This window comes from Choloepus didactylus, chromosome 22 (assembly GCF_015220235.1).
Source record: "Choloepus didactylus isolate mChoDid1 chromosome 22, mChoDid1.pri, whole genome shotgun sequence".
Classification (NCBI taxonomy): domain Eukaryota; kingdom Metazoa; phylum Chordata; class Mammalia; order Pilosa; family Megalonychidae; genus Choloepus; species Choloepus didactylus.
In genome coordinates this window covers 42,318,475-42,343,864 of record NC_051328.1, presented here as the reverse complement: position 1 = coordinate 42,343,864, position 25,390 = coordinate 42,318,475, and the positions used below count along the sequence as shown (strand labels likewise).

Here is a 25,390-nt window from a genome sequence, read left to right as displayed (position 1 = left end):
GGGGGATGATTTGGGTGTTCTTTTTTCACTTTTATTTTTTATTCTTGTTCTGGTTCTTTCTGATGTAAGGAAAATGTTCAGAGATAGATTGTGGTGATGAACACATAACTATGTTATCATACTGTGGACAGTGGATTGTATACCATGGATGATTGTATGGTGTGCGAATGTATTTCAATAAAACTGAATTTAATTAAAAAAAAAAAGCGAGAGGAAAACCTGAAGAACATGAAACATGAAGAAAAAGGGAGGCTTCAGCTCTGTTTGGCTTGTAGACTTAGACGCATAATGTCTTTCCCGCGCTCTGCTGGCTCTGCCCGCGTCCATGGCTGCCACCGGCCTTGGCGCCGACTCCTTGTTTGGAATCTGTCGCCTGTATAGCATGTTTCATCTCCCACATGCCCCTGACCCCCAGTTACTCATTTTTATTCATTCAGCACCAAAATGTGTAGCTGATGTTCCTCAGTGTTACAGTTCAAAATTTTGTGGGTTTTATTTTGTTGTTGTTTTCAGGTAAAATTTACTTTAGTGAAACGTACAGAGTTTGAGGCTTTTTACCATTGAAGTTTTGACATTTGCATAAATCTGGGTAACACAAACCTCTACCAAGATGTGGAATGTTACTGTTGCTGAGAAAATCTCTTGTGCTATTTTCTGGGCGGTCCCCGCCCACTACCCCCTCCAAGGCAGCCCCTGCTTCTGCCTTTTATCCCACTGCTGATTAATTTTTCCTATTCTAGAACTTCGTATACGGGGAATCGTAGCATTTTACTTCGTTTCATCTCTTGGCTTTCCTTGTTGTCCGGCTGTTTCTCAGGGCTGCTTCAGGGATTGTGGCCTTCTTACCTTTCAGCCTACCTGGAGTCAGCCCCGAACCCCTGCACGTGAAGGGTGGAACTGTGCAGCCATGTTGCAACCGTTTGTCCTCTTGGTCCTTTAGGCTCTGGTTGGCCCATTCTCTGCCTCTGCAGAAAACATAAACCCCACCACACAACATGAATTATTTCACACAGATGAATACATATCTTTTTAATTAAGAGGAAAGAATAGTCTTTTTTTTTTTTTACACTTTTTATTGTGAGATATATGCACAGAAAAGTGACAACTTTCAAAGTATGATTTAACAAGTAGCTACAGAGCAAATTTGAAAGAATTCTATGGGTTACCTTTCCACCTTGGAGAAGGGGCTGCGTCTGGTTGATGTTCTTGAAGAAGCTGTTTCCTCTAGGTTTGGGGACTTTCCTGGCATAGGAACAAGAAAAGTCTTATTTTTATCCACAGCTTTACCTTTTCCAGAGCTTTCCATCCCTTCCTGGGGCTCGGGTTTGTGGAGCGTTTTTGCCAACATTTGTGGCAGTGCAGACCTCCTGGCGGGATGCTCTGTGTTTGCTTCTCACCGCATGGAGGGTTCTCGGTCAGCAGTGTTTTTTCCTGAGACTTCTCCTCTGGCCTCCCTAGTTTAGGTTGCGACGTCTGCCCTCGTCTCTGGTGGTGCCTCTGCGTGCCATGTGTCGCTTTCCTGTGGCTGCTTGCAGTGTCTTCTCTGTGACTGTGATGTGTCTGTGTTTCGTCTTTTTGAGTTTATCTTGTTTGGCATTCTCTGAACTTATTGTTCAGATTTGTAAATTTATGCCTTTTACCAAATTTAGGAAATTTTCAGTCCTTATTTCTCCTGTTTTTTTTTTTTTTTTTTGTTCCCTGTCATTCTCCTTCTGGGACTTGAGTTACGTAGATTTAAACCCACAGGTCCCTGAAGCATTGTCCACCCCCCCCCCCACCAAATACTTTTCTTTCCTTTCAGATTGGATACTTTCTCCTGACCCATCTTCAAGGCCCCGAGCCTTCTGTTATTGCCAAGCTGCTGGAAACCCATCCATTGGATGTGTTTGTTGTTTAGATGTTTGCATTTTTCAGTTCAAGAGTGGACATTTGGTTATTTTGCATGGTTTCTGTTATTCTCCTGGGATAGTCTGTTGGTTCATTCAGCACTTATTTTCCACTATGTTCTTGCGTATAGCGGTAATAGCCACTTAATAAGCCGGCCGGTTCCAACGTGTGGGTCATCCCGGGCTTGCCCTTCTCCCTTTTATGGGTCGCGTTCTGCCCTCTCTTTACATGCTTCTTGGATTTTGTGAGTGATGCATTGTAGAAACTCTAGATTTTGTTCTGTCCTCTTAAAGAATACTGATGTTGTTTTGTTTGCTTGTGTTTGCAGGCAGTGAATTTGGCCGGACTCAGTCTCTACACACTGTCCTTCTTGTGTTGATGGGCAGCTAAAATCTCTGTCCGGTTCTTTAGTCTGAGCTTGGCTTCTTGTAGGCTGCCCATCTGTGCATGTTTCAGGCTCACGCGGAGATTTGGGCACAGTTTATGTGTGGAATCTGGTGTTCTCCTTCCCAGGCGCTCTCCTTTCTGGATTCCCCCACTTGCCAGCAGCTGCAGTTTACCAGAGTTCTGTCTCTGGCTTTGCTGACTCACGGCTGCCCCTTGCTCTGAGGAGGACTGGGAACTGCCTCAGGACAAGAAACTCACCCAGTGCTAGTTTATTACCCCAAGTGTAGACCTCTCTAGTTTCTGACTGCTTTAAAATGAAGTTCTGTACTGTCAGTGGTTGTTTTCATGCTTTATCTGGAGCTTAGAGTTCCTACATGAGGTTTGGCCCAACTACTCAGCTGTGACTGGAATCACCTGTGTTTTATAATGTAGGTGTCCCGGTAACCAGGAACCCTGTGAGGAAGTGTAGCCCTGAGGGAGGCTTTTCTTTCAGCATGGCACTTGCCTTTCTAGAAAAGGTGGCTCTGCAGAAGCCTGGCGCCTTGAAATTAGAGGGTCCATTTGGGGAATGTAAACGAGATGACTATGTAAGCTTTCCGGCATTTGGCATGTACTAATAACGTGGATGAGTTTGTGGGAGAAGTATTTGGAAAGGACGGCTTGGGCTGTATTTTGTCCATAGTGGTGGAATTCATTTGGGCAAATTCCACTGACCTTTTGGACATGGGGACTAGGTATATCTGCTGTGGGAGGTGAATCTGGAATTCCTTGAGGCTCAAATGTCTTTTCTGTTCAGTCCAGTTGAGCAGATCTTCCTGGACAGATGGTTCCCTGTGGGCTAACCATGAGAGATTTGGTCTCCTTGGCTCTCTGAAGCAGCGCTGCCTTGTTCGTGTAGGTGTGCAGTAAAGACTCATTGAGTGGAATTTCTAGCTCCTGCAGAATAAAACCCAGGGACCTGCTTTATCTATGCTTTCTGAACCCTGGACATACCCTTGTTCTCAACCAGATGTGTGTTCCACTCATTTCTAGTTCTTTCTCATCCTGCATACCTGAATGTTCTGTAACTGAATTTACATCATGGTTAGTATCCCAAAAAGATCATAAAGTGACTGTTTCGGTGAACTAAGCGCTTTGAATGGTTCATCTCGGGCAGTTGAGTGATATTGGGGAACAAAATGGTCATTATAGGCACAGTTTACTTATTATGATTAGACATTTAGTTGTTTTCTCAAAGAAAACCCCAACATTTAAACCTACTTCTGGCCAAAATACTCATGATGACAACATTGTGCATACTATGTACTTAACTATCAAAAGTCCTGGAGATAAAACAACCCTTAGGAAATGCCTCGATGACAAATGTGGGATGTGATGATGGTCCATGGCACTAAATTCCAACTGAAATTGCAATTTAAAGGGATGATCATGAGCCTTTATGTTGGCAGTTGTTTTAACCATTTTTCATGTGGTTTTAACTGTTTGTCACATAATTTAAGCCTTTCTTGATGGGAGAGGGAGTAGCATTGGAAGTGTATTGTTTTATATGCAAACACAGTGCTGCCTTCGGAGTGGATGAAGATTGGGTTGTCTGTTTCAAAGGCTGTGCCTTTGAAAATTTTGCCTTTAAAAATGCTTCTGTGCAAAGTAGTAATTTTAGGTTGTTTTTGTTAATCCTTTGTTTTGTTGAAATGTGTTTTTTTGTTTTAATTTTTCAATAAATAAAGTTTAAAAAAATGCTTCTGCATTTTCTCTCACCGTCCTCTGTTGCTTTTTGCTGCTAGCATTGTGCCTTTCTGTAGCAACCCTTGAGTTCTTTGTGTGCCACCCCCCACCCCGTCTCCGGATGGGCTGCGGTTACTGCGCTGTTCTGGGAGACTGTCCCTAAGCTCGTTGGGATGCATTTGAAACGGGGCTCTGAATGGGGGCCCGCCGTGGCCTCCTCAGCCGTGCAGGCGACCTGGACAGTGGCGGCTGGGTGCGTGGTGTAGAGGAGCACTTGCTGTGCAGCGGGCTGGGTGACGGCCCGAGGGGCTCAGAGGGGGACCCGGCTCCTCCTGACTCCAGGGCTGCGGGCGGAGTCACAGTGCTGATTCCTTCTTTCCACTAGCTTCATCCGAGGCATTTTTGCTTTGGAATGCCCGTGTGGGAAGTTGATGTGTTTACCGTTGGCATTCCTCTGACTTCTCCCAGGTTTCTAGCCCATGGATGCAGAGCTGGTAGCGTTTCCCCGCGGCGGCGCTGAGGCTTTTTCTCTGAGGGTCCTGGGGGTCTCAGGGTGGGACTGCGGGGGAAGGCTGCTGGATCAGCGGACAGGAAGGGGGCAGGACGGCCGAAATGGCTGCCTCTCCCCCGTACCCCGCTGGCGGGAGCTTGATGTTCCTTTGTTCTCTCTCGGGCCCAGAAGCCCGGCAGGAAGCCACTCCGGCCCCGGGTCAGGGCGCTGCGCCGTGGGGTCCGGCGCTCTCCGCGGGTTCTGTGGGGGGGGCCCTGTCCAGGGGCCTGGGGGGGTCCTGGGGCTGGAGGTGCAGCAGCTCCTGGAGGATGGAGTCAGGATCGGAAATTCCTGGGAGAGGAGCCTGGCGCTGAAGGCTGGACTTTTTTTAGTGGAAATCAAAAGGGAAAGGAGGGTTCATCTGGAAGAAATTGACTTCACAGTAACCTGGCTGGAATGCTTCTAGTTAAGTGCTCGGTACCTTTTGGAGAGATTTTGCAGCAGTATTTTTTTTTTTTCTCTTTTTTTTAATGAGTAGAGCTCTAGGATAAAAAATATTAGAAGGAATGTTTTTACGTGAAAACTGTTTCTTTGGTTAGGGTTGGCTTTAACTTGTCCCAAGTCAGCAAATAACTTTCACTATTAAAGTATCTATTTTCTTGTTCTGGTTTTTAGAAACACATAATTACTATTTTAGTAAAATGCTTACGAGTCACTTTTTAAAATTTTGTAGATATTTTTTACTATTGACTAAAAAGTATTTAACAGATGTTATTCTTCCCTTGGGTGGGTTATTGGAAAATAAATTGAAAATAGAGGATTATATTTCATTTACCAGAACGTAGAGTTCCTGGTTTGTCCTGGAGGACCCTGGCCCCCAGTTGCCTCTCCGCAATCACTCAACATCCTCGGGAGGACTTTCTCCCAGCTCCTGCCCTCTGGGGCTGGCCGCCCCTGGCCCCCGCAGCCCTCAAGCCCTCGCTTGGCCGGCGCCTACCAGCTGGTCCCAGTGCTCTCTGACTGTCCCTGGGCCCCCGGCTTCAGGCTGTCCCCCACTGGCCCCGCACACTTCCTTGGAAGTTTTCTTTTTGTTTACACGCTTTGCCCCCTCTGCCTCCTGCGCCAGCCCAGGAGGGCGGTGGAGGACCCTGGAGGGAGGACGGACGGCTACGCTCCTCGGCGCCTGCTTCTTTCTGTCTTACCTTTTCATATGGCTAATTTCTTCTAGGAGGATACTTACGTTAGATCTAATATCTTATAACATTTTGACTGTTCCTGGTAGAAAAATCCGAAAACAGAAAAACACTTTAAAAAAAAAATCACCGAGAGGTAAATACTACAGTACTCATGTTTCGGGGAATTTTTTTGGTGCCTATGTTTGTATATACACAGAATCGGCCAATCGTAAATTCTACCTTTCACTTACCATTAAGTGTGATCATTCTCTCCATGCCTTTTGTTTTTGAAATTACTTTTTAAAGACTGTGCTGTTTAATGAGATGGATGTAGGTTCACTTACATATTTATCCATCTGTTGCTGGATGTCCAGATTATTCCTATTCATTTTTGTTCGAGGACGTCACTGCTTATGTCCTTTGGGCACATTCCTTGGTATGGGTTGGCGGATCCAAAGGTCGTGGCTGTGTGCACATGTTGGCACACACTTACAGGTGTGGGAAAGTCTGTTGCACTCCACCCAGGTGTGGTCAGGACAATTGAGGAGAGAGAACTCCTTGGCGTCGCTCGGCGTCTTGGCTCTTGAGTGCTTGGTTCTGCTGTGGCTCTGATAACTGAATTCCTCAAACCGCTGCCATTCGTTTGGAGGTGGTGACTTGTCATGGCAGTCCCTTTTCCAGGGGCTTGTGTATTTGTAGAAGACAGCCTCCTTGGTTGCAGGGACGCAGCGCGGGTCGCGTTGGTGGCTGCTGCAGCTCGCAGGCGAGCATGCTCCTACAAGGCTGGGGGATGCAGGGGTCCTAGCTGGGGACCCTCGGGCCCACAGAAGGGATTCTCAGAGTGCCAGTGTCCTGTGGGTGGAGCGTCTCCTCCAGAACTTGGCCATGCTGTGGCCCTTTGCTTTATTTAATTGGTTTTCCAACCGGACTTTGAGTGCCAGAGTAATAATGTTAGCAAGTGATATTTATTGATTCCTTGCTGTTTTTCCAGCACACAAAGGACTTTAAGACCTTTTTGGTTTAATCCTCACAGAAACCCTTTGAAGTCGTCACGTTGTTCCCCTGCTCATGGTGGAGACTGCACTGGGTCTGAGGTCCCAGCACGGCCTCCTGAGCGCAGCTCTGGGCCTCGGGGCCAGCTTGTGTCTGCCGGGGTGTGTGCCTGCTGGGGGAAACCTGCCAGTGAGGGTCTGCTGCTCAGGTCTTATTTTTAGAGTGGAGTTAGTGGTTTGAGCTATATACCTGACAGCTACTGGAAGGGTCACGTAGATGAGTGTACAGATAGGCGCATTGGATAAACGGTAAAAAGCTGCATGAAGATTTCATGCCCCGCTGCCTCACACTGTGTCTTAACATTTTAGGCCTTTGGTTTGCACCTTGCTTTGTGCTCCTTGTGGCCCTGCGCCGGCCCGTGGCCACTATGCTCTGCTGTGCTGTCACACCTGTGGAGGTGGCCGTGCAGAAATTTTACTTTGAAATAGAAACACTTCTTTTGTGTGCTTTTAATGCTGAATTTTGCTAAAATTTGGTGATAGCCTGTTCCAATTTGCTAATGCTGCCGTTGTGCAAATACCAGAAATGGATTGGCTTTTATAAAGTGAGTTTATTTGGTTACACAGTTACAGTCTTAAGGTTATAAAGTGTCCAAGGTAAGGCATCCACAACAGGGCACCTTCACCGAGGAGAGGCCATTGGCGTCTGGAAAACCTCTGTTAGCTGGGAAGGCACGTGGCTGGCGTCCACTTGCTCCCAGGTTGCGTTTCGAAATGGCGTTCTCCAAAATGTTTCTCTTGGGGCGTTTTGTCCTCTCTTAGCTGCAGCTCCTCTTAAAAAGGTCACTCTCACTTGCTCTCCAAAATATTACTCACAGCTGCAGTGAGTTCCCTGTGTTGACTCTTCTATATGGCTCCGGTGATTTAGTTCAGACCCACCCCGAATGGGCGGGGCAGTGCCTCCATGGAGATTATCTGAAGTCTTGCCCACAGTTGATTGAGTCACATCTCCGTGGAAACACTCAACAGGTTCCAACCTAATCAACGTTGATACGTCTGGCCCCGCAAGACTGCATCAAAGAACATGGCATTTTGGGGGACATAATACATCTAAACTGGCACATAGCCATATCATGTATTTAACAGATACTTAATGCCTGCTTTGTGCCAAGTGTGAAGTGCAGGGATGCAGCAGTGGGGAGAACAGACGAGAGTCCCTGCTCCACCAAGCTTACAGGTGACGTTTGGGGATGGGGTGAAGGAAGTGAGGGAATGCGCCAGGCAGGTGTCAGGGGAGGAGCGTCCCAGGCAGGGGGAACGGCCAGCGCAGAGGCCTCCTGACGGCATGCACGGTGCTCACCATGGTGGTAGACAGACTGAGCCGGAGGGAGAGAGTGGTAGATGTCCCAGACGGGGCGGAGGCGGGCTTGGACGATGAAAAGGTGGCTCAGGTAGGACAGTGGAGCCTAGTCATCGCCTATTTAAAAATAAAGTGAGGTGCTTGCAGAGAAAATGATTTTGAACTTAATAGAAAAAATATTTCAAGGTTGCATCTGGCTTTGCCACTGAGTGCTGAATCGCTGCCTTGCTGGCGACAGAAGGGCACATTTGGAACTGATCAAGCCTCCATGCTCAGTCCGTTGAGTGGGGATGGTTGGGGCAGTGTGAGTGTGAGTCAGCGAGCGCTCGAGTCTAACTGCACAGGTCACGTGGGGCTCGCCAACTTAACCAAAAATAACCCCCAAAACAGCATTTCTGAGAAATGCAGATGAAGGCAGCTTTCAGTGTAAACAAGTAACGAGCAGAGTAATGATAAAGGCTTGGTTGGAAAAAGTGAATGTTTGGAAAGCTTAAGAAGAAATGCTTCAGGATAGAATATGGGGGAGGACAAGTATTTCTTTTCCATTGGTTGTAATTTTAAAGTTCTGTCTCTCATGTATTTGTATCAGGTGCAAAGCATGTATTTGGATGGGTCAGCTTATGCGTTTTCTCCTTGATGTGTAGGCCTGGCATATGGACCTACCAACTTCAGCTTTACTGTGAATCTGCAGAAAGAACTTCCTGCTTTCTCTGGTTTTCCTCTTCATCTTTGCCGGGAATTGAAAAAGTGATGGGTTCAGTATAAAGCCTGGAAATGGGATCATCAGTGGTGCTCAACCTGGCTGCAAATTAGAATCACCTGGGGAGCTTAAAAAACAAAAAAAAAAAGCCAAGAACCAATGTCCCAGCCCTCCATCCAGAAATTCTGATTTAGTTGGGATGTGAGGGACGTTGCATTGGTCGGTATTCTTTTAGTGTCTTGGGGGGGGGGGGGTGTTCCAGAGTGCAGGCAAGTTTGAGCACCACCATTTTAGCCCGACTCCTCGTTCACAGTCTGTGTTCTCCTGACCACGGCATTGAACATGGTGGTCATCTCTCATTCTCCTCGCCCCTGTGCCCAGCAGTTTAGTGTGGATGTTTCAGGGTGGGCAAGGTCTTACTGATGATGTGTGTGTTTCTGCTGGGGGCAGGAGAGGTTCCTGACTGGTTCTGTTGTTGTTGTCAAGGCAACTCAGTGTCTCTTAGGGCCAGACTTGAGAGAGTTACCAAAGTACCTAAGAGAGTGTGGCCATTCAGCGGAGCCAGGCCACATAGGATTGGGCATCTGCTGTGATTAAACTGTTGGCCTCTCAAGTTGTCTCCTAAAGTTATACTTACTATATGGAACTACACATCTTGCTCTTTGAGTATTTACTTGTACCCACTATCTTATTTAATGGAAAAAAAATTCATTTCTGGAATATTCCAACCATTAGATGATAAAAGAACCTTTGCCTAATCTAAAGGAAATGATCCAATTCAGCTAAATTACAAATGTAAATAATAAAAAATTTAATTTTATTGTTAATACCCTGATAACTTTATCAGAAGAGGTGACTTTTTGAGGAGTTCTGGACGGGTAGGATTTATTTCCTCAGGCTGCACACTTACAGGTTAGCCAGGATGGGGGCGAGCGTCTGGAACAGCGGGTGGCCTGCAGAGGAGGCCGTGGAGCGCTGCAGGGTGAGTGGTCCAAGGTCGCTGTCCCCTCAGCACCCCAAGTAGAAGGGCGCAAAATGTAAAATGTTTCGATTCAGATGGTTTTTGTCTTTGAATGTGGCGGGGTATGAATAGGTAAAATCCACCGGGGCTGGTAACCCCTGTCCACCTGGACGGTTACTCTGGCGCACACCTGGGCACCCGGGTGGGGGAAGACGTGAGCTGAGGGTTAGGGCCGGATTCCCCGCCCCCGCCCCGCCCCCGCCCCTTGCCCCGCCTGCCTCCCCCGCCCCACCTCAGCTGCCCCGCCCCTGCCCCGCCCTCGCCCCGCCTCAGCTGCCCCGCCCCTTGCCCTGCCCACCTCACCCCGCCCACCTCAGCTGCCCCGCCCCCGCCACGCCCCACCTCAGCTGCCCCGCCCCCGCCACGCCCCCTCGACCGCGTGCTGCCGCCTCCCCCACATGCCGCCGGCTGCTCCCCACCGCCCCGCCAGTAGCTGCAAGCTGCTCGGTATCAGAATGGAGAGCAAAAGTCAGTGCTCTTCTTTTTTTTCTCAAGCGTCTCCCCTTTATTTTACATCTAGCATAGTGTTTCTGTGTTTTAAAATCCACGTTCTTTTGATAAGCTTTGAAATCTCATAACTTTCTCTTCTACTGTTTGAGATTTTGAAATAGATTAAATTGTGACTGTTAAGACGTTAAAGCATTGGCAACTTTTATTCTTCTAAATTCCTCAAGTAATAATTGAATATAATTTGGCCGTAAACTTTGCAGATACTCTGGTTTTTACTGAGGGAGAAGAATGGAAGTTGCTGTGCTCCCTCTCCAGCCCACCCAGGGAAGTCTCCTGCCCCTGCCGGGAGAGCCCGGCCGAGAGTTTGGTGTCCTTCCGGGCCTGTCCTGCTTGGTTGTGCACAGGCCCGCGCGAGGACTGGGCGGCACTCACGTCCTAGGGCTGGTTTTGGGGAGATGAGTCTCTGTGTTTGCGCTATCTCTGTCACCGCAGAGACCCACCCTGGGCTTGGATGGCTGTGGGTGTACGGGAGTGTATTTAGCCTGTTCTCTGTCGGCAGCTATTCAGGATGTTTTCTGTTTTTCACCGTCACGAGAGTTGCTATGGTGGGAGCATCCTCACACACACATCCCTCTCACGTGTAAGGACTTGTTGCTGGATTCCTGAAAACGGAATTGGAATATCATTGTAGAAGACACTTTTCTCAGACTGTATCCCAGAATAGATTCCAGTTGTGTTCTGTTCTTTACCGTTGTTTCTAGAATATTTTGTGGTTTGTTCAAGGTTTATGGAAGGACAGTGTTAAGTCCTGCTGTGCAGTTAGTTTATAGGATACCATTTAAACTGAAGAACTGTAGAAGGATTTTGCCTCAAGTATGACTTTATAATTCATGCTGAATAGCTACATAGGTTCTGTCTGATCCAATGGAGCACGGACACAGATAAGCTCCCCTGTGTGCTGTGGTTATCTGGGCTGTTTTGAAATTTCATTGACGAGTAGTAGATTGGTGAAATTTTTGTCTTTCATAAGAAGTGCTTATTATTATACAAGTAAGACATGTCCTATGGAAAATTTTTAAATTAAGTTAAATATAAATGACTTTTAAGTAGCAGTTAAAATCATTCTTCATTAACTGAATTAACTGAATGGAAGATGACTCTGTTTCCCTTATAACGGGTGATTCCATTCTGTCCCTCAGATCACTCCGAGAACGGAGACTCCTGTCAACAGCGTCAGTAATAGTTTGGAAAATGCACTGCGTACATCAGCACATTCCATTGAGGAGTCGCTACCCAAGAGGCCTTTAGGAAAACACTGCAAAGGTGAGTCCGCAGCAGGCTGGGGAGCCCCCAGGTCCAGAGGCCTGTGTCGTGGCTTCATTCAGTGCTTTCAGCTCTTGCGGAAAGGCTGTCCTCAGTAAGGTGTGTGATGGTACTAAATTCTGCAGGTAACACTTGAATGTATTTTGGCTGTAAAAATTTCAAATGCTGATGCTTATTAAAGAGGGGATGAAAGCTGTCTCAGCCCGTCCACGCTGCACACGCCACACCAGCATGAGGCTTCCGTCAGGAGCAGTGCCGTCCTCCGGAACTCCCGGCTGGAGGCCGCGCTCTCCCCTCACTCTCACGGCTGCCAGCAGCCACCTGGGCCTTCCGGGCACGCAAACGAGGCTAGTGTGGCAGGGGGCACATTTTAAATTTCGTTTAATTTAGATTTAAACAGCACATGAGGTCAGGGGCCACCGTACTACACAGCCCCCTCTGGAGGTGACACACTCCAGGCAGAGCTGTGAGTCCTCCTCGACCCTCTGTGCCCACCTTTTGGCAGCAACACTGAATTTATCGTAAAGCATACCATCCATGTGGCGGCGTAGGAAGCTTTTGCATAGGGCTGTACAGGTGACTGTAGGCATGGGTGATGTAGTCGGCTCAGGAGATGCCTCCTGTGGGCTGCAGCCCTCAGCAGGGGCTGGGGGCCACGATGGGGCCTCCTGGCTGGATTACCGTGAGCAGCTCCAGGGGCTGCGAAGCTGGCCGTGGCCACACTCAGCTCTCGTCGCTCTCCCTTCTGTTCCCCAGCATGTTGGTTTCTTCTTCTGGAACTTAAGCTGCTTTTAGCCGGGACTGTGCCCTGCTGGTTTCTGTATGTTCTGCCTTTCTCTGTGCCCCCACTTCTCAAACATGGTGCTTTGTACCTCACAGATACTTAATGAATAGAGAGTCACCCACCTCGGACTCCGGTTGTGGCTCTAGAAATACCCATTTCCTTAACAGGTGCAACCTGTGTTTCTGTGTATATAAACCTGTTAAGGTATGAAAATGTTTAATCCTTTTAATAACGGCCCTGTGAGCATTTTATCCCCATGTGACTTTTGTAAGGACCTGGGTGTGTGTGTGTGTGAGAATCACAGTTTTGCATACATTCATTCCCCTTCACTGGCCATCTCTACCATGTGGTTATCCTGAAGATGTCATATTACTTCCACTCCCTAATTGATAGGGGCTTTCTCCACACTAAAAACTGCCATTTTCTGTTTCCCCTCTCAGTATCGTCTGGGAAATAAGCCACCCCACAGAGCGTTGCTTCCTCTGTCCCCAGACCTCCCGGCTGGGTCTGGGCTGTCACACCCCATTCTGGTCCCTGCACGTGGCACCTCCTCCTCAGGCAGTCATGAAGGCACACCCTTTCCTCCGCTTCACTTTGCTTATTTATTTTGTTTGTATAATTTCAAAATATTTGATCATTTGTGCCATTCTGTTGTGTGTGCACTTGTGTGCTGATGTACGGAGAGGACAAACCGGTTTTAACCTTGGCTGTGGCAGAGCCTAAGCAGAGGAGCACGTCTGTGCCGGGACCGTTAACTGTCCATTAACCAACGTGACACTGAAAGGAAAGCACAGGAAGCCAAGCATCATTAATTGTCTACAGTATTCTCCATATATTGTGCATAGCTAATAATAGTTTCTTCTGTCTAGAAATCGGCAAACAAGTTAACTTGGTTTTATTAGTCACGTGTCTTGTTAATCCTCTTCCTGTTTGTTGGGCATAGGTTGTTCCTCTTCAGAGAGTCTAAAGTCACACTAAGTTGTATAGTTTTATTACTGTAAAGCTTTCTCCCTTTGTTTTCTGTATCCCAGTTCTGTTTTGGTTTTTCTCTCCTTCCTCAGAAATCTTGCAGTGATAGAATTTAACTTATTACAAAGTGGTCAAAATTTGAATGTTGTCTCATGGATGAAAGCTCAGGAACAAGGATAAAACACTGGAACACTTGCGCGCCGCTCCTCGTGTCAGTGGTGTCCCAAGCTTATTGCATAGTCTTCATAGTCACCCTGTGAGGGCTGAATTCTTCCTGTTTAACTCTGTAACAGTGCCAGGAGGGGGTTATCACCCCGTTTTACAGATGCGGGAACCGAGTCACAGTAGGGAACATCCCCGAGGTAAGCAATGGGGCTGGATTCGCACCCAGAGCTTTTTTTCTGAATCGCTTGTGTGGCCTAAAGAGGATAGGAAAGGGGGCAGTGCCTAAAGGGAAGCACCAAAGAGTGAGAACACGGTTTCTTCCCGACAGATGCCACGGGGACCGAAGGGTGTGGTGGTGTAGTGAGTCCCGGGTGCCGCGATGGGCCTCAGCAGGGCCAGCCCCGTGTGTCCTGGAGGCCGCGGCCCCAGCGTGAGTGTTGCCGAGGGGACGCGCTCCCCCCACCCGCCACTCCTGCCCTTTGGAGTGAATTTAGGAAACGAGGAGGCTTGAGGCTGAAAGTGCTTTTACTGATACTCCCATGAAGGAGAAGAAAGAGTAACTTTGTTCTTTAGTCTTGGAGTGATGATACTTTTATTAAATCACGCTTTTATGAGACAGCAAAGGAAGTCCAGTTTCATTAATTCATTAACTAAACTACAAGTCATTTACCAGCATTCTCAAACTTTTTTTATTCAGGACCCTTTGCACCCTTAAAAATCATGGACTCCAAAGAGCTTCTCTTTATGTGAGTAAATATCTATAGATAGTTGGTATATTATAAATCAAAACTGAGAAATTTTTTGACCTAAGTAAATGTTTGCTTTGTGCCACTGAAGTTTTTCTGTTTGCTGTGCAGCATTATTGTGATGAAAGATAACTTTAGATGAAACCCCAAAAGTCTTGTTCTTTCAGTTAAACTAAGTCCAACCTAAAGCATCAGAACATGAAAATATAGCACAGGGACAAGAATTACAATAAAATCCAAATTCTAAAATACCAGAAAATACTCAGTTTTGTGAGCTGCACTGGTGATTCCGATTTGCAGCTGGAATTGAGAAGCCTTGAAAATTTAATGTCTCTGTTGGCTCTTTATTCAGCGTTTTATTATGAAAACTTTCAAACATTACAGAAAGACTGAGAGCATTCCCTCTCAGTACCCAGACCCCACAAGCTCACTGTACTATGTTCCTGCCCCTTCCCTGTCCACTAAACCCTTGTATTTTTTGGTGCGTTTCAGAGCATATTCATTGTTCTGCTGGCTTTTTGGCTATACTTTTGTGCTTGCTTTCTTTTTTTATTTTTTACTGATTGCCTGAAGCCTGTCTCAGCCAGAGTTTCTCATTGGAAGCGCAGAATGCAGCGAGTTTTCTAAATGACTATTTTCTCAATTCCCTTAAAGATGAAATGTGGGATCAAATGTACCTAGAGACACAGGCGTGGTGTTAGTTCCCCACGGGCAGCTCCCCTAGGACAGGAGTTCCTCATTCTCTAGTGAGCATCAGTTGAGAGTGGCGATGCAGATTATAACATGCAGCTTTAACTTTTCAGATTCTACTTAGAGCTAATATTGAACCACGTTAAAATACGAGAGCCTCGCAACTGTGCTGTGCCGTGGTGTGCTCCAACCAGCTCACACCAGCTCATGAGAGCCAGTGTTAAGTTTCCAGGAATTATTTTAGCCAGTTGCTATCACAACTGGTAGCTTGAAATCAGCCATGGTGGGAGTGTTTACACCTTGGAAACTGGCAGGTGCAACATCTCAGGGACTGAAACCCCCCCCACCACCATTTTTCTCACAAAAACTTCTCTGACATTTGTATCATCATTCCTTGTATCTGATGTGTCATTTTTCTTTCTCTACTTTCAAGATTTTCTCTGTCTTTAGTTTTGGGTCAGTTTGACTGTGTACCTATATGTGTCTTTCTTACATTGTTGTGTTTATTCACTGAGCTTCCTTTTTTCCTAATACATTTTCTCTTGGCTTGTTGAATTTGTAAATTTATGTCTTTCCCCAAATTTGGGAAATTTTCAGCTATTATTTCTTTAAAAATTATTTCTTCTCCATTCTCTTCTCTCCTTTTGAGACTCCAGTTTCAAATATGATGAACCTTTAGTTACCCGAAGCTCTGTTCATTTTTTCCACCTCATTTTCTCTCTTCTTTAGATTGATAATTTCATTTGATTATCTTTAAGGTCACTTAGCTCTTTCTTCTTTCATTTCCAATCTGCTATTAAATGCATCCCATAACTGCTTTTACATCCAATATTTTTTTTTTAGAATTTCCATTTGTTTCTTTTTTTTTAAACTTTTATTTTTCTGTTGAGATATACTATCCATTCTTTTATTTTGGTGATGTGTTTGTTTTTGTTTTTAACATCCTTGAACAGAATCTTAATAGGTGCTTTCAGTCCTGTTCTACCAGTTCCAACATCTGGGTTGTCCAGGGCTTGTTGTCTGTGGACTGTTGTTTCTCCTGAGTATTAGTCATATTTTCCTGTGTTGATGAATATCTTAACTCTGGATTGTATTTAGTGTTGGATATCTAGTTTTAGATTGTATTATTGTGAATGATACATTGTAGAGATTCTGGATTCTGTTACATTCTTCAAAAGAGGTGTTTTTTGTTTTTTTGTTTTTTTCCCTAATAACAGGGTATTAAATTGGCTGGATAAGGTCCAAACGGTCTCCTATGTGGTGGGCAGCAGCTAAACTCTCTTTTCGTTCTCGGAGCGGAACCTTGGCTGCACCAGGTTTGCCTTACACAGGTGTAGTTCAGAGGTCAGGAATGGAGTGCGGCAACATGTGTAGATGTGTAATGATATCACATTGAAGGATTCTTGTTGCTTTTTGTAGGCATAATAGTGATGTCGTGGTCACACTTAAAACAGGAGTTCTTGGTAGAGATTCATACCAAAATATTTATCTGTGATGTCTAGAATTGACTTCCAGACAGTCCAAGTTGGGGGAGGGTAGCTGTGTGACGGATAAATGTATAAATGAAACAGTGGCCATGAGTTGGTGATTCTTGTAGCTTGGGGTCCGTGGTGTTTTGTTTGTTTGTTTGTTTCCCATATTTTTATTTCTATTTGAAGTTTTCTGTAATTAAGTTCCTATAAACAAGGCTTGTAGGATCTAATAAAGGAGAATATTTTCATGGCCTTGGGGTAAGAAAAGATTTCTTAAGTAGAATACATGAATGAAAAGATAACCATGGATGTATTAAAATGAACACTTTTGTTTCATGCAGAGACACATCAGCAAGAGGCATCTGCAGAGCGAGAGAGACTTGCAGTGTGTATGACTGACAGGGGCCTTATACCAGAATATTTTAAAATTTCTTCAACTCAAGAAAATATCAGCAACCCAGTGTAAAACTGGCAAAAAGCCACGGTAGGCATTTCACAAAAGGGAAGATCCAGATAGACAAATGGGAAAATTAGCACAATGTAAATGAGGATTCCCAGAAGTGGAAATTCTTACATGTTGATGATGGGAGTGTAAGGTGGTACAGCCATTTGGGAAAGCAATTTGATCTCTAGTAAAGATGGAAGTACACAGATACTATCCCCCAGCACGTTCACCCCTTAGTTTACCTTAAAGAAATGCATGTACCTTACAGGATGCATGAATAAGGATGTCCGTGGTGGCATTATTTGGAATAGCCAAGAACTGAAGCAACCCACTGTCCATCAGCAGTGGCAGGGATAATAAATCATGGCTTGCAGCAGTTAAAAATGAATGAAATTACAGCAACTTGGATGACTTTAAGATATTGGGTAAAAGAAGTGAGACATAAAATGATGCACACTCTGTATGAGGCTGTGTATACAGCGATCAACAAGTAAACCCTGGCATTCAGGACGCTCGCGTGGGAAGTAGAATTGCCTGGGGAGAGATGCGGGAAGGCTGTGAGCACAGCCCCGAGGCCCTGGGCTCTGCTCTGATTTTTAACCCAAACGGTGGTGCTGGTGTCAGTGTTTGCGTTATTCATTAATTTGTACACTTATGTTCCGTGTCTTTTCTACAAATTTTAAATATTAAAGATATTTTTAAAATATAAAAAATAAATTGAAAAACTGATTTCTAAGGAAATATAATTCCTGGAACAGAGAGGTTGATCTTGTTTGATAAATTGTCCCACCTAATAAAGGATGATTAGGGTGTTCTCTGGGAGACTTGACGAGATACTGCATCCTTAAAATGAAAGCAGGGTGCCCTTGAAAAGGAGCAAATGGAGAACAAGGAAGAATTCTTGAAAATTAAAGTGACTGCCAGAACAACAGCAAAGATTCAGTAGTCGTAGAGGATTGTCAGAATCTCAGCATGTGAAAGAGTAAAACAGAAAAAATGAGAGACTTGGAAGATGAATTGAGGTTTTCAGCATCTGGACAGAAGTGTTCTGAAAAAGAAAATGAAGAAAGGGAGCTTATCAGATAAGCGTCAGAAGATTTCCACGGGCAGAAGTGCGTGAGTCTCCACATGGTGGAGCAGGTGGTCAGCAGAGGGATGCGAGTGGGGGACACCCGGGTTTCGGGGTGCAGCGTTGCCTTTCTTGATGAGGTGTCAGGAATTGATCTGAAAAGTTTTCGTGGAAGGGAAACACGAAACACCTACGAGAAACCAGAGTCAGGCCAACAGTGGGCTTCCTGTTTTGGACAGCGGATGCCAGAAGAGTGGGAAGCCTCCAGCGTTTTGCGTGAAAGTTGTTTTGAGACCACGGTTCTGTGCCTAACAGAATTACCAGTTATCTTGGAAGGTGAAGCAGAAGATGATCTGGGACATAAGACAAGGGGAAATTGCTTCAGAGTTAAGAGAAAGAAAATTACAAGAAGAAACTGTGCAGCAGTCCTAGAAACTGTTGGTATAATATGTAAATATGAGAAGTTAATGACTGTAAAAAAGGTTATTTTCATGTAGACAAGTGGAATGCATTCCAAGCAATAGATATAGGAATAAGAAGAGGAAAATATTAGAGATATAGCAAAAATACAATTGTTTTTTTTCTACCAACAAGAAAAAGGAAGGGAATTAACTCCAGAAGAAGATACTTTTACATGCACACAAAACTATTTAAGAAAGTCATTATTCAACTGCAAAACAAAATAAGGTGCTATAATTTAGAGGTGAAGGGTAAAAACTGTCATTAGTTATTAGCAAAGTGCAAATTAAAGGCATGATGCAGTATCATTTATACACAGTAAAATGAGTAAGATAACACCAAATGTTAGTGAGGTTGAGAAGCAACTGGAAATTTTATACATAGATGATGAGAACGTAAAATGGTGCAGCCATTCACAAAAAATAATTTGGCAGTTTCTTATAAAGTCAAGCATAAATCTGCCCTGTGTTCCCACAATCCCATTGCTAGGAACTTATCTCAAAGAAATGAGAACATATCCACAAAAACATGTGTACGTGAAGTCTTAACAGCACTTTTGTTCATAATAGCCTGAAACTGGAAATATCCCAAATGTGCTTGACTTGGAGAATGGACAGCAGGCACACTGTGGCGTGAGTGTACTGTGGAGTGCTGAATGTAAAAACCTAATAGACGTGACAGCATGGAGGGATCTCAGAAGCATGACGCTGGGTGAAAAAAGCTAGACGCAAAAGAGGTGCAGCCATTTGGTTCTATTTCTGTGAAGTTGGGACTTTCTAGAGTGATTGGTTAGTGGTTACATGGGCGTGTACATTTATCCAGACTCTGGGAATTGTACATGTAAGATCTGTGCATTGCAACTTGGCAGGTGAAATCATTGCCCTCCCCGCTATGTGGGCTCTGACACCCAGGGGAATGAATCTCCCTGGCAACGTGGAATATGACTCCCAGGGGCGAATCTAGACCCAGTATCATGGGATGGAGAACATCTTGACCAAAAGGGGTCAAAGAAATGAAATAAGCTTCAGTGGCAGGAAGATTCCAAAAGAAGCCGAGAGGTCACTCTGGTGGGCACTCTTATGCACAACATCGACAACCCTTTTTAGGTTCTAATGAATTGGAGTAGCTAACAGTAAATACCTGAAACTATCAAACTACAACCCAGAACCCATGAATCTTGAAGATGATTGTATAAAAATGTAGCTTATGAGGGGTGACAATGTGATTGGGAAAGCCATAAGGACCACACTCCCCTTCGTCTAGTTTATGGGTGGATGAGTAGAAAAATGGGGAAGGAAAAAAAAGAAAAAAAGGCACCCAGTGTTCTTTTTTACTTTAATTGTTCTTTTTCACTTTAATACTTTAATTTTTATTCTTACTATTTTTATGTGTGTGGTAATGAAAATGTCAAAAATTAATTTTGGTGATGAATGCACAACTATATAATGATACTGTAAACAATTGAATGTACGCTTTGTTTTGTATGACTGCATGGTATGTGAATATATCTCAATAAAAATGAACTATTAAAAAAAAGATCTGTGCATTTTATTGCATGTAAATGTTACCTCAAATTAAAAGTAAAAAAATCCTGTAGGATAAACAGGGAACCCTTTCGGTTTCACATAAGGCCCCTTATAGTCTGGCCGGTGCTCCCATCTTCATGTCTTGGCACAGTGTGTATGTGTGTGTGTATTTCCTTCCAGTCCTTGATCTGTGTCTTTCAAGGCCCTGCCCCAAATAAGTTTTTGATGATGTCTTTTCCTAGTTTAATGCAGCACCGTTTTTTCCTCCTGAGTCTAAGACAACATTATATTCATTTCAGAGTGTGTTTTAGTTACCAATTTGCCTTCCCCATTTAGAGGATTAAGTTGGCTGACCTCCGGTCAAGGTGAGCAAAATCACCTTTTCAACATCTTATTAGCTCAAAAGGTAAATTCTGTTTTCAGCATTTCTACTGCTACTTTCTTTAGCAAACTTTTCTGTAATTGGCAGGATAGTCAGTATTTTAGTCTTTGTGGGCCACATACAGTTTCTCTTGCATTTTTTTTTAAACACCTCTTAAAAATAGAAAAAAAAAATTCATAGCTTTCAGACTGTACAAAATCATACTGATTTGTCCCAGGGACTTTAGTTTGCCAACTCCTGTTACCGAAATCATTTGAATTATAAACAAAATAAAGTGGTCTATATTTGGAGTTAGTAACACCTACAAGTGTTTTAAAAATATAGATTTTGTATAAGATAACCAAACAGCTTCGGTAATTAGGTTTAACTTGGTTTTTAAATTTTAAAAAAATTTCCTCTAACAATCGTAACTCCATTTGGTTGATTTTGAGATGTGCCAGCAGAGCAGGCAGTGCTGCCCACTAATTCAGGATGGTGTGTTTGGTGTGCCCAGCTTTGGTGTGGCTCCAGCTCCTGGGCAGAGGTGAGTGTGCGTGTCACCGGCCTCCACGTGGGCATCTTCTCCACCACCCTGGGCCTCTGACACGCCAGGCTGGGCCACCGAGCCCCTTCATGCCCGCAGCATCCCTTCTCTTCCTGCTGCTCCAGAAGCTTCCAAGTTTCAGGAGTGAATGGAAGGGAAGAGGAAGGGTTGTCAGCAGCTTTTACATTCAGTGATTCCAGCTGCACTGGCAAATCTGCCAGTGGGTAAGAGGCTCACTCGAGAAGTCCTGCTCTGACAGGAAACTTGCCCATTGCAAAGAAATTCATCACGTTTCTCAAAAGCAACTACATTTTCTTTTTTACTCTTTTGTAGAGACAGGCACGATCCATAGTCTATTTAAGAATCAGTATCTTGCCATTTCCACTGGAGTGTGGAAACCTGGCCCCATGTAGGACCGTGTTCCCTCCCCAGCTCGCAGACGGAGTAGTTCGTTGTATTCACCCAGAGGCTCGACATTTCTCCTGCTTTTCTTTCATTCCTTCTGTTCCAAGTTTCCTTGTGGGTAACTTTCCTTCTGTGTGAAGAACTTCCTTCAGCAGCTCTTCTTAGAGCAGGTCTGCTGGCAGAGTTCTGAGTTTTCCTTCATCTGAGAGTGTCTTCATTTCACCCTCACTGGCTGTAGAATTGTGGGCTGATACTCCTTTCCTTCATCTTGTTAAAATGCAGTCCTGCTTTCTTCTGGCCTTCATGATTTCTGATGAGAAAGCTGCAGTCATTTGAATGTGTGTGTCCCTGTCCCCCCCACCCCGTAAGTAATATATCACTTTCCTCTGCCTGCTTTCAAGATCTTCTGTATCTAGTTTTAGCGTTTTGATTGTAATGTTTTTGGGTTTATCTTGTTGGGGTTTCACTACTATTTGAATATGTAGGTTTGTGTCTTTCACCAAATTTGGCAAGTTTCAGCCATTATTTCTTTAAAAAAATGTTTTCTGTATCACACTCCTCCTTTGGGGGCTCTCACGACATGACTTCCCAACTCTGGCACTGTCCCCCGTGTCCCTGAGACTAGGTTTTTTTCCCAATCTTTTTTTCTCTCTGAGGTTCAGATTGAATAATTGCTGTTAATCTATTTTCAAGTTCTCTGACTCTTTCCTCTGTCATCTCCCCTCTGTTATTGAGCCCATCCAGGAAGTTTTAATTTGGGCTTTTGTATTTTTCAGTTCCACAATTTCCATTTGATTCTTCTTTGGGACTCCTGTTTCTTGGCTGGGATTTTCTGTGTTTCCACTTACGTCGCAAGTGTTTGCCTCTTGTCTGGTGGTTCCAGCGCCTGTGCCGTCGCAGCATCGGGGCCTGTTGGTTTTCTTGAACATTGTGATATGAGACTGAGTTTCCTTCACGATTCTCACGTAGGAGTCAGTGTTTGTGTTTAGCGGGCAGCGGGCTCGGTTGGGTTTGGGCTGCAGGTTCTGACCAGCCTTCTGTGGTCGTGGCCCTGGTGTCTGTATAGTTTGCAGAGCCTCCGCGATGCTGACTGAGGTCTGTCCTGTGTGTGTCAGCGACTGCAGGACGGGCTGAGAGGTGAGATCCCAGGGCTCCGTGTGCCATCGGCGTCAGGCCCACTGCGTGCAGCGCCCAGGGAGCCTGGGGCCGTCGGCTCCTGCATGGCCTTGCTCTCTGCTGCTCTCCCGTCTGCTTTCTCTCCAACATGTCCCAGCTCCTTGAGCGCCCTCTGGTCCTCTGCCCAGAAGGCAGGGGCATGGATTCCACCCCTCTGCCTGCCCTCACTGACCCCCGTGCTCAGGCCCCGAGCGTGTGCCTCAGTCCCGGCGCCTCCTTGGGGCTCTGGCTTCTGAGGGCATCTCTCACCTTTGGCAGCCGGGCACAGGAGCATGGAGGAAAGAAAAGAGCCTGGAGGCTGCTCTCACTCTCCCTGCTCTCACGTTCCCTCTCCTGCTCCTCGAGCCAGAACTTGGGGCCTCTGGCAGCTCCGTCCCTGCCTCGGTGCCCAGTTCGGGTTGCGGCCTCTGTTGTGCTCAGGCTGGGGATTCTGGAGCACGAAAGATGGTTCCCCACAACGGCTCAGGGAAGCTCGAATTCTGGTCCTCTCCCGTTCTCCCACTGCCCCCACTGCTCAGTGTCCTCCCGTGGCTCACCATGCATTCCCTCTGGGTTTATCCCTGCACTGGGTGGGAGAGGCAGGGACCGGCCTGCTCACACCGTCGCATCTGGGACCGCAGCTCCCAGCACAAGGTTTATAGGGGACCTTTGGTCAAGTTTTGCTGAAACACAGGTTGCCCACGAAAGCAGGAGGAAAGCACTGACGGTGTTTGTTTTAGCGCAGGAAGTTCAGGTAAAAGTTGTGTGGTTTTCAGCTACACGACAGCGTTAGTGAAGACGAAGGGGGGTGCTGCAGAGAGTAAGGAGTGGGTACTTGCTCGCCACAAGGGGGATTTTTATATTCACCCGTAAGCCTTCTGCGAATGTTGTCTAAGCGTGCCCTTTCTTACGGATTACAATGGAAGGTTGTTCGTTGATTATTTATAATTAATAATTATATTATAACTACATATTATCATTATTTATAATCTCAGCACTGCCAGTTATATCTTTAAAGAAAAGGGTTGCTCCTTGCCGGAAGATCCCTAATTTCATTTGTTAAAACGGAAGTTCCAGCTCAGGTGTTTGTTTTGTTTCTTGTTCTTACTCTGGAGACACAGATGAAATAACGTGAGTAGTGGATTTGGGAGGGGAAAAGTTTGAAACATAAACGCAGGAGACCTAGTCAGAGTTAAACAATAAATATGAATGGGAGGGGAGGAAAATACAAGACAAAAAAGGGACGTGACTGTAATAAAAGACTCTTGTAGATAGACGTTTCTTGTGAAGTCTAAGACAGCCAGAAACTATAGTGAGACAAGCGAATGGTTTGGGGGATAAAGCCTTTGTCTGTGGCTTGAAATTGTGATGATGCAGGGGACTCGTTACTGGGTGGCATCAGGAGCGCATAGAGCGTGACGAGTGGAAAGACCGTCTTTTTGACTCGTGAGTATCTTTAAACTCTGGCTTAATAGCGATGGGCATTTTGTTTTGAGGAATCAACATGAGCAGGATCTGGGGGTTGCCAGTTTCCTCTGGATTCTACCTGCTCAGTGCCTTCCTGAAACCTCCTGCAAGTTATTAGAGCTCTGATCTTTTTGCCCCAAACTTTTACTCTTCTACTGAAAACCTTTGTGTTATTTTATTACCCTAAGGTAAAAATTTGCAAAAATAAAAGCATACTGTTCTGTGCATTTTGAGTAGTGAATTTAAAATGTTTAGTAGGATAAAAAGTTTGTGGGAAAATTTCCTAGGTTCCTTTTAGTTAGAGTATATAGGGGATTCAGGTAGAAAGCAAAATAATATTAAAACTATTGTGCAGATTGTTTCCTGGTTATAATTTAACAACCTAATAATTACAGAATTAGATACTTGTAATATAGAATTGATAATAGTTATATATCGTAACTTTGGGACATTTTAATCTTCCCCCAAAAAACCTGTTTGTTTGAATTGTGTGTTGATTAAAAAAAAAATTTACAGGACTATTATAACTAGGTATGCTGTGCACCCAGTGTTGCTCCACTGATGAGTGGAGTTAAAGCTCGATTGCAAGTTGGAGGCGCCCTAAGCAAAGCAGAAGTCTTTGGGGTCATGTGAAGAGTTTTCCGGACCTGAGCCACTTCAGGATGGAAACTTTTTGGCTTATCTTCGTTTGGAGATTAGTACAGTGGTAGATTTACTGGGTTGTTGAGCCCCCATAAAATAAGTTAGAAATGCATCTTAACTAAGTAACATAATTTGCTGGTTAGTTATAGTGAGTGATGCAGGACACCTTGACTCCCAAACAGGTCAGAGGCTCTGCGGAAATAAATGGGTCTAATTCCAGGGAAATGAACGTGGGGGGAGGGAGCAGGTGCTGACAGTTAGCACCGCGCCCCCGTCCCTGCCCTTCATTTCACGGGGCTGTTCGCTCTCCATATTTGTCAGCGCAGCTCCCGTTCTTAGTCTTAGTCTTATTTGGTCTAAAACCATTATTCACAGATTATCTTCACTAGACAAACAAGGAAGCAGCCCCCAAACTGACATTAGCCTGAGGTGTTCCAGAGATCAGATTATTCGTCGAGCCTGCCTTCTTCCAGGGATCAGCTGGTCATCCTCCAGTGTCTGAATGGCCACGTGCGCCTGTGGAAGGCACCAGCAACTGGAAGACTCAGGGTTGTTCTACGTCCCCCAAAAAGGACTAGTTGTCAGTTAAACTGACAGTTTGTTTTTTATCACTTATATACCTTGATTGAAAGAGCCCTTTAAGATTTAGTTGTAGACTTGAAAAAGGAAAATATGATAAAAATAAGCTGGGGAAGATATCCCTGAGGTTTACTCCCAGAGCCCCCCGCTCATGCCTGGCTTTCTCGAGAGCATGCCCTGTGACTGTTTCCGGGATGGCCTCTGGGGTGCTGGGCCCGGGCTGCAGGTTGTGCTGCTGGCCCTCAGCGGACGGTGAGCAGCGGCCATGAGATGGGACAGGACGCCTGGCCCCGAGGTCCTAGAGGGGCTCTTGAGCCTCTCTGGCCAGGGAAAGGCCCGACAGCGAACGTCCCCTTTCTGTTCCAGCTTTGCCTCCCTCTTCATTCAGTTCCGCAATTGCAT

General features: G+C 45.3%; 1 protein-coding gene across 3 annotated transcripts in view; it reads left to right on the top strand.

Moving 5' to 3' along the window:
• Positions 1-25,390, top strand: part of ZCCHC14 (zinc finger CCHC-type containing 14) — an 81,595-nt gene that overhangs the window by 11,923 nt on the left and 44,282 nt on the right. For all 3 annotated transcript variants that reach the window (XR_005213760.1, XM_037815542.1, XM_037815543.1), the window contains exon 2: positions 11,387-11,510. Coding sequence is in view for 2 of the 3 variants with exons in the window: in XM_037815542.1 (XP_037671470.1) it covers positions 11,387-11,510 (124 nt within the window). In the remaining variant the exon portion in view is untranslated. The remainder of the gene's footprint in view (positions 1-11,386; positions 11,511-25,390) is intronic.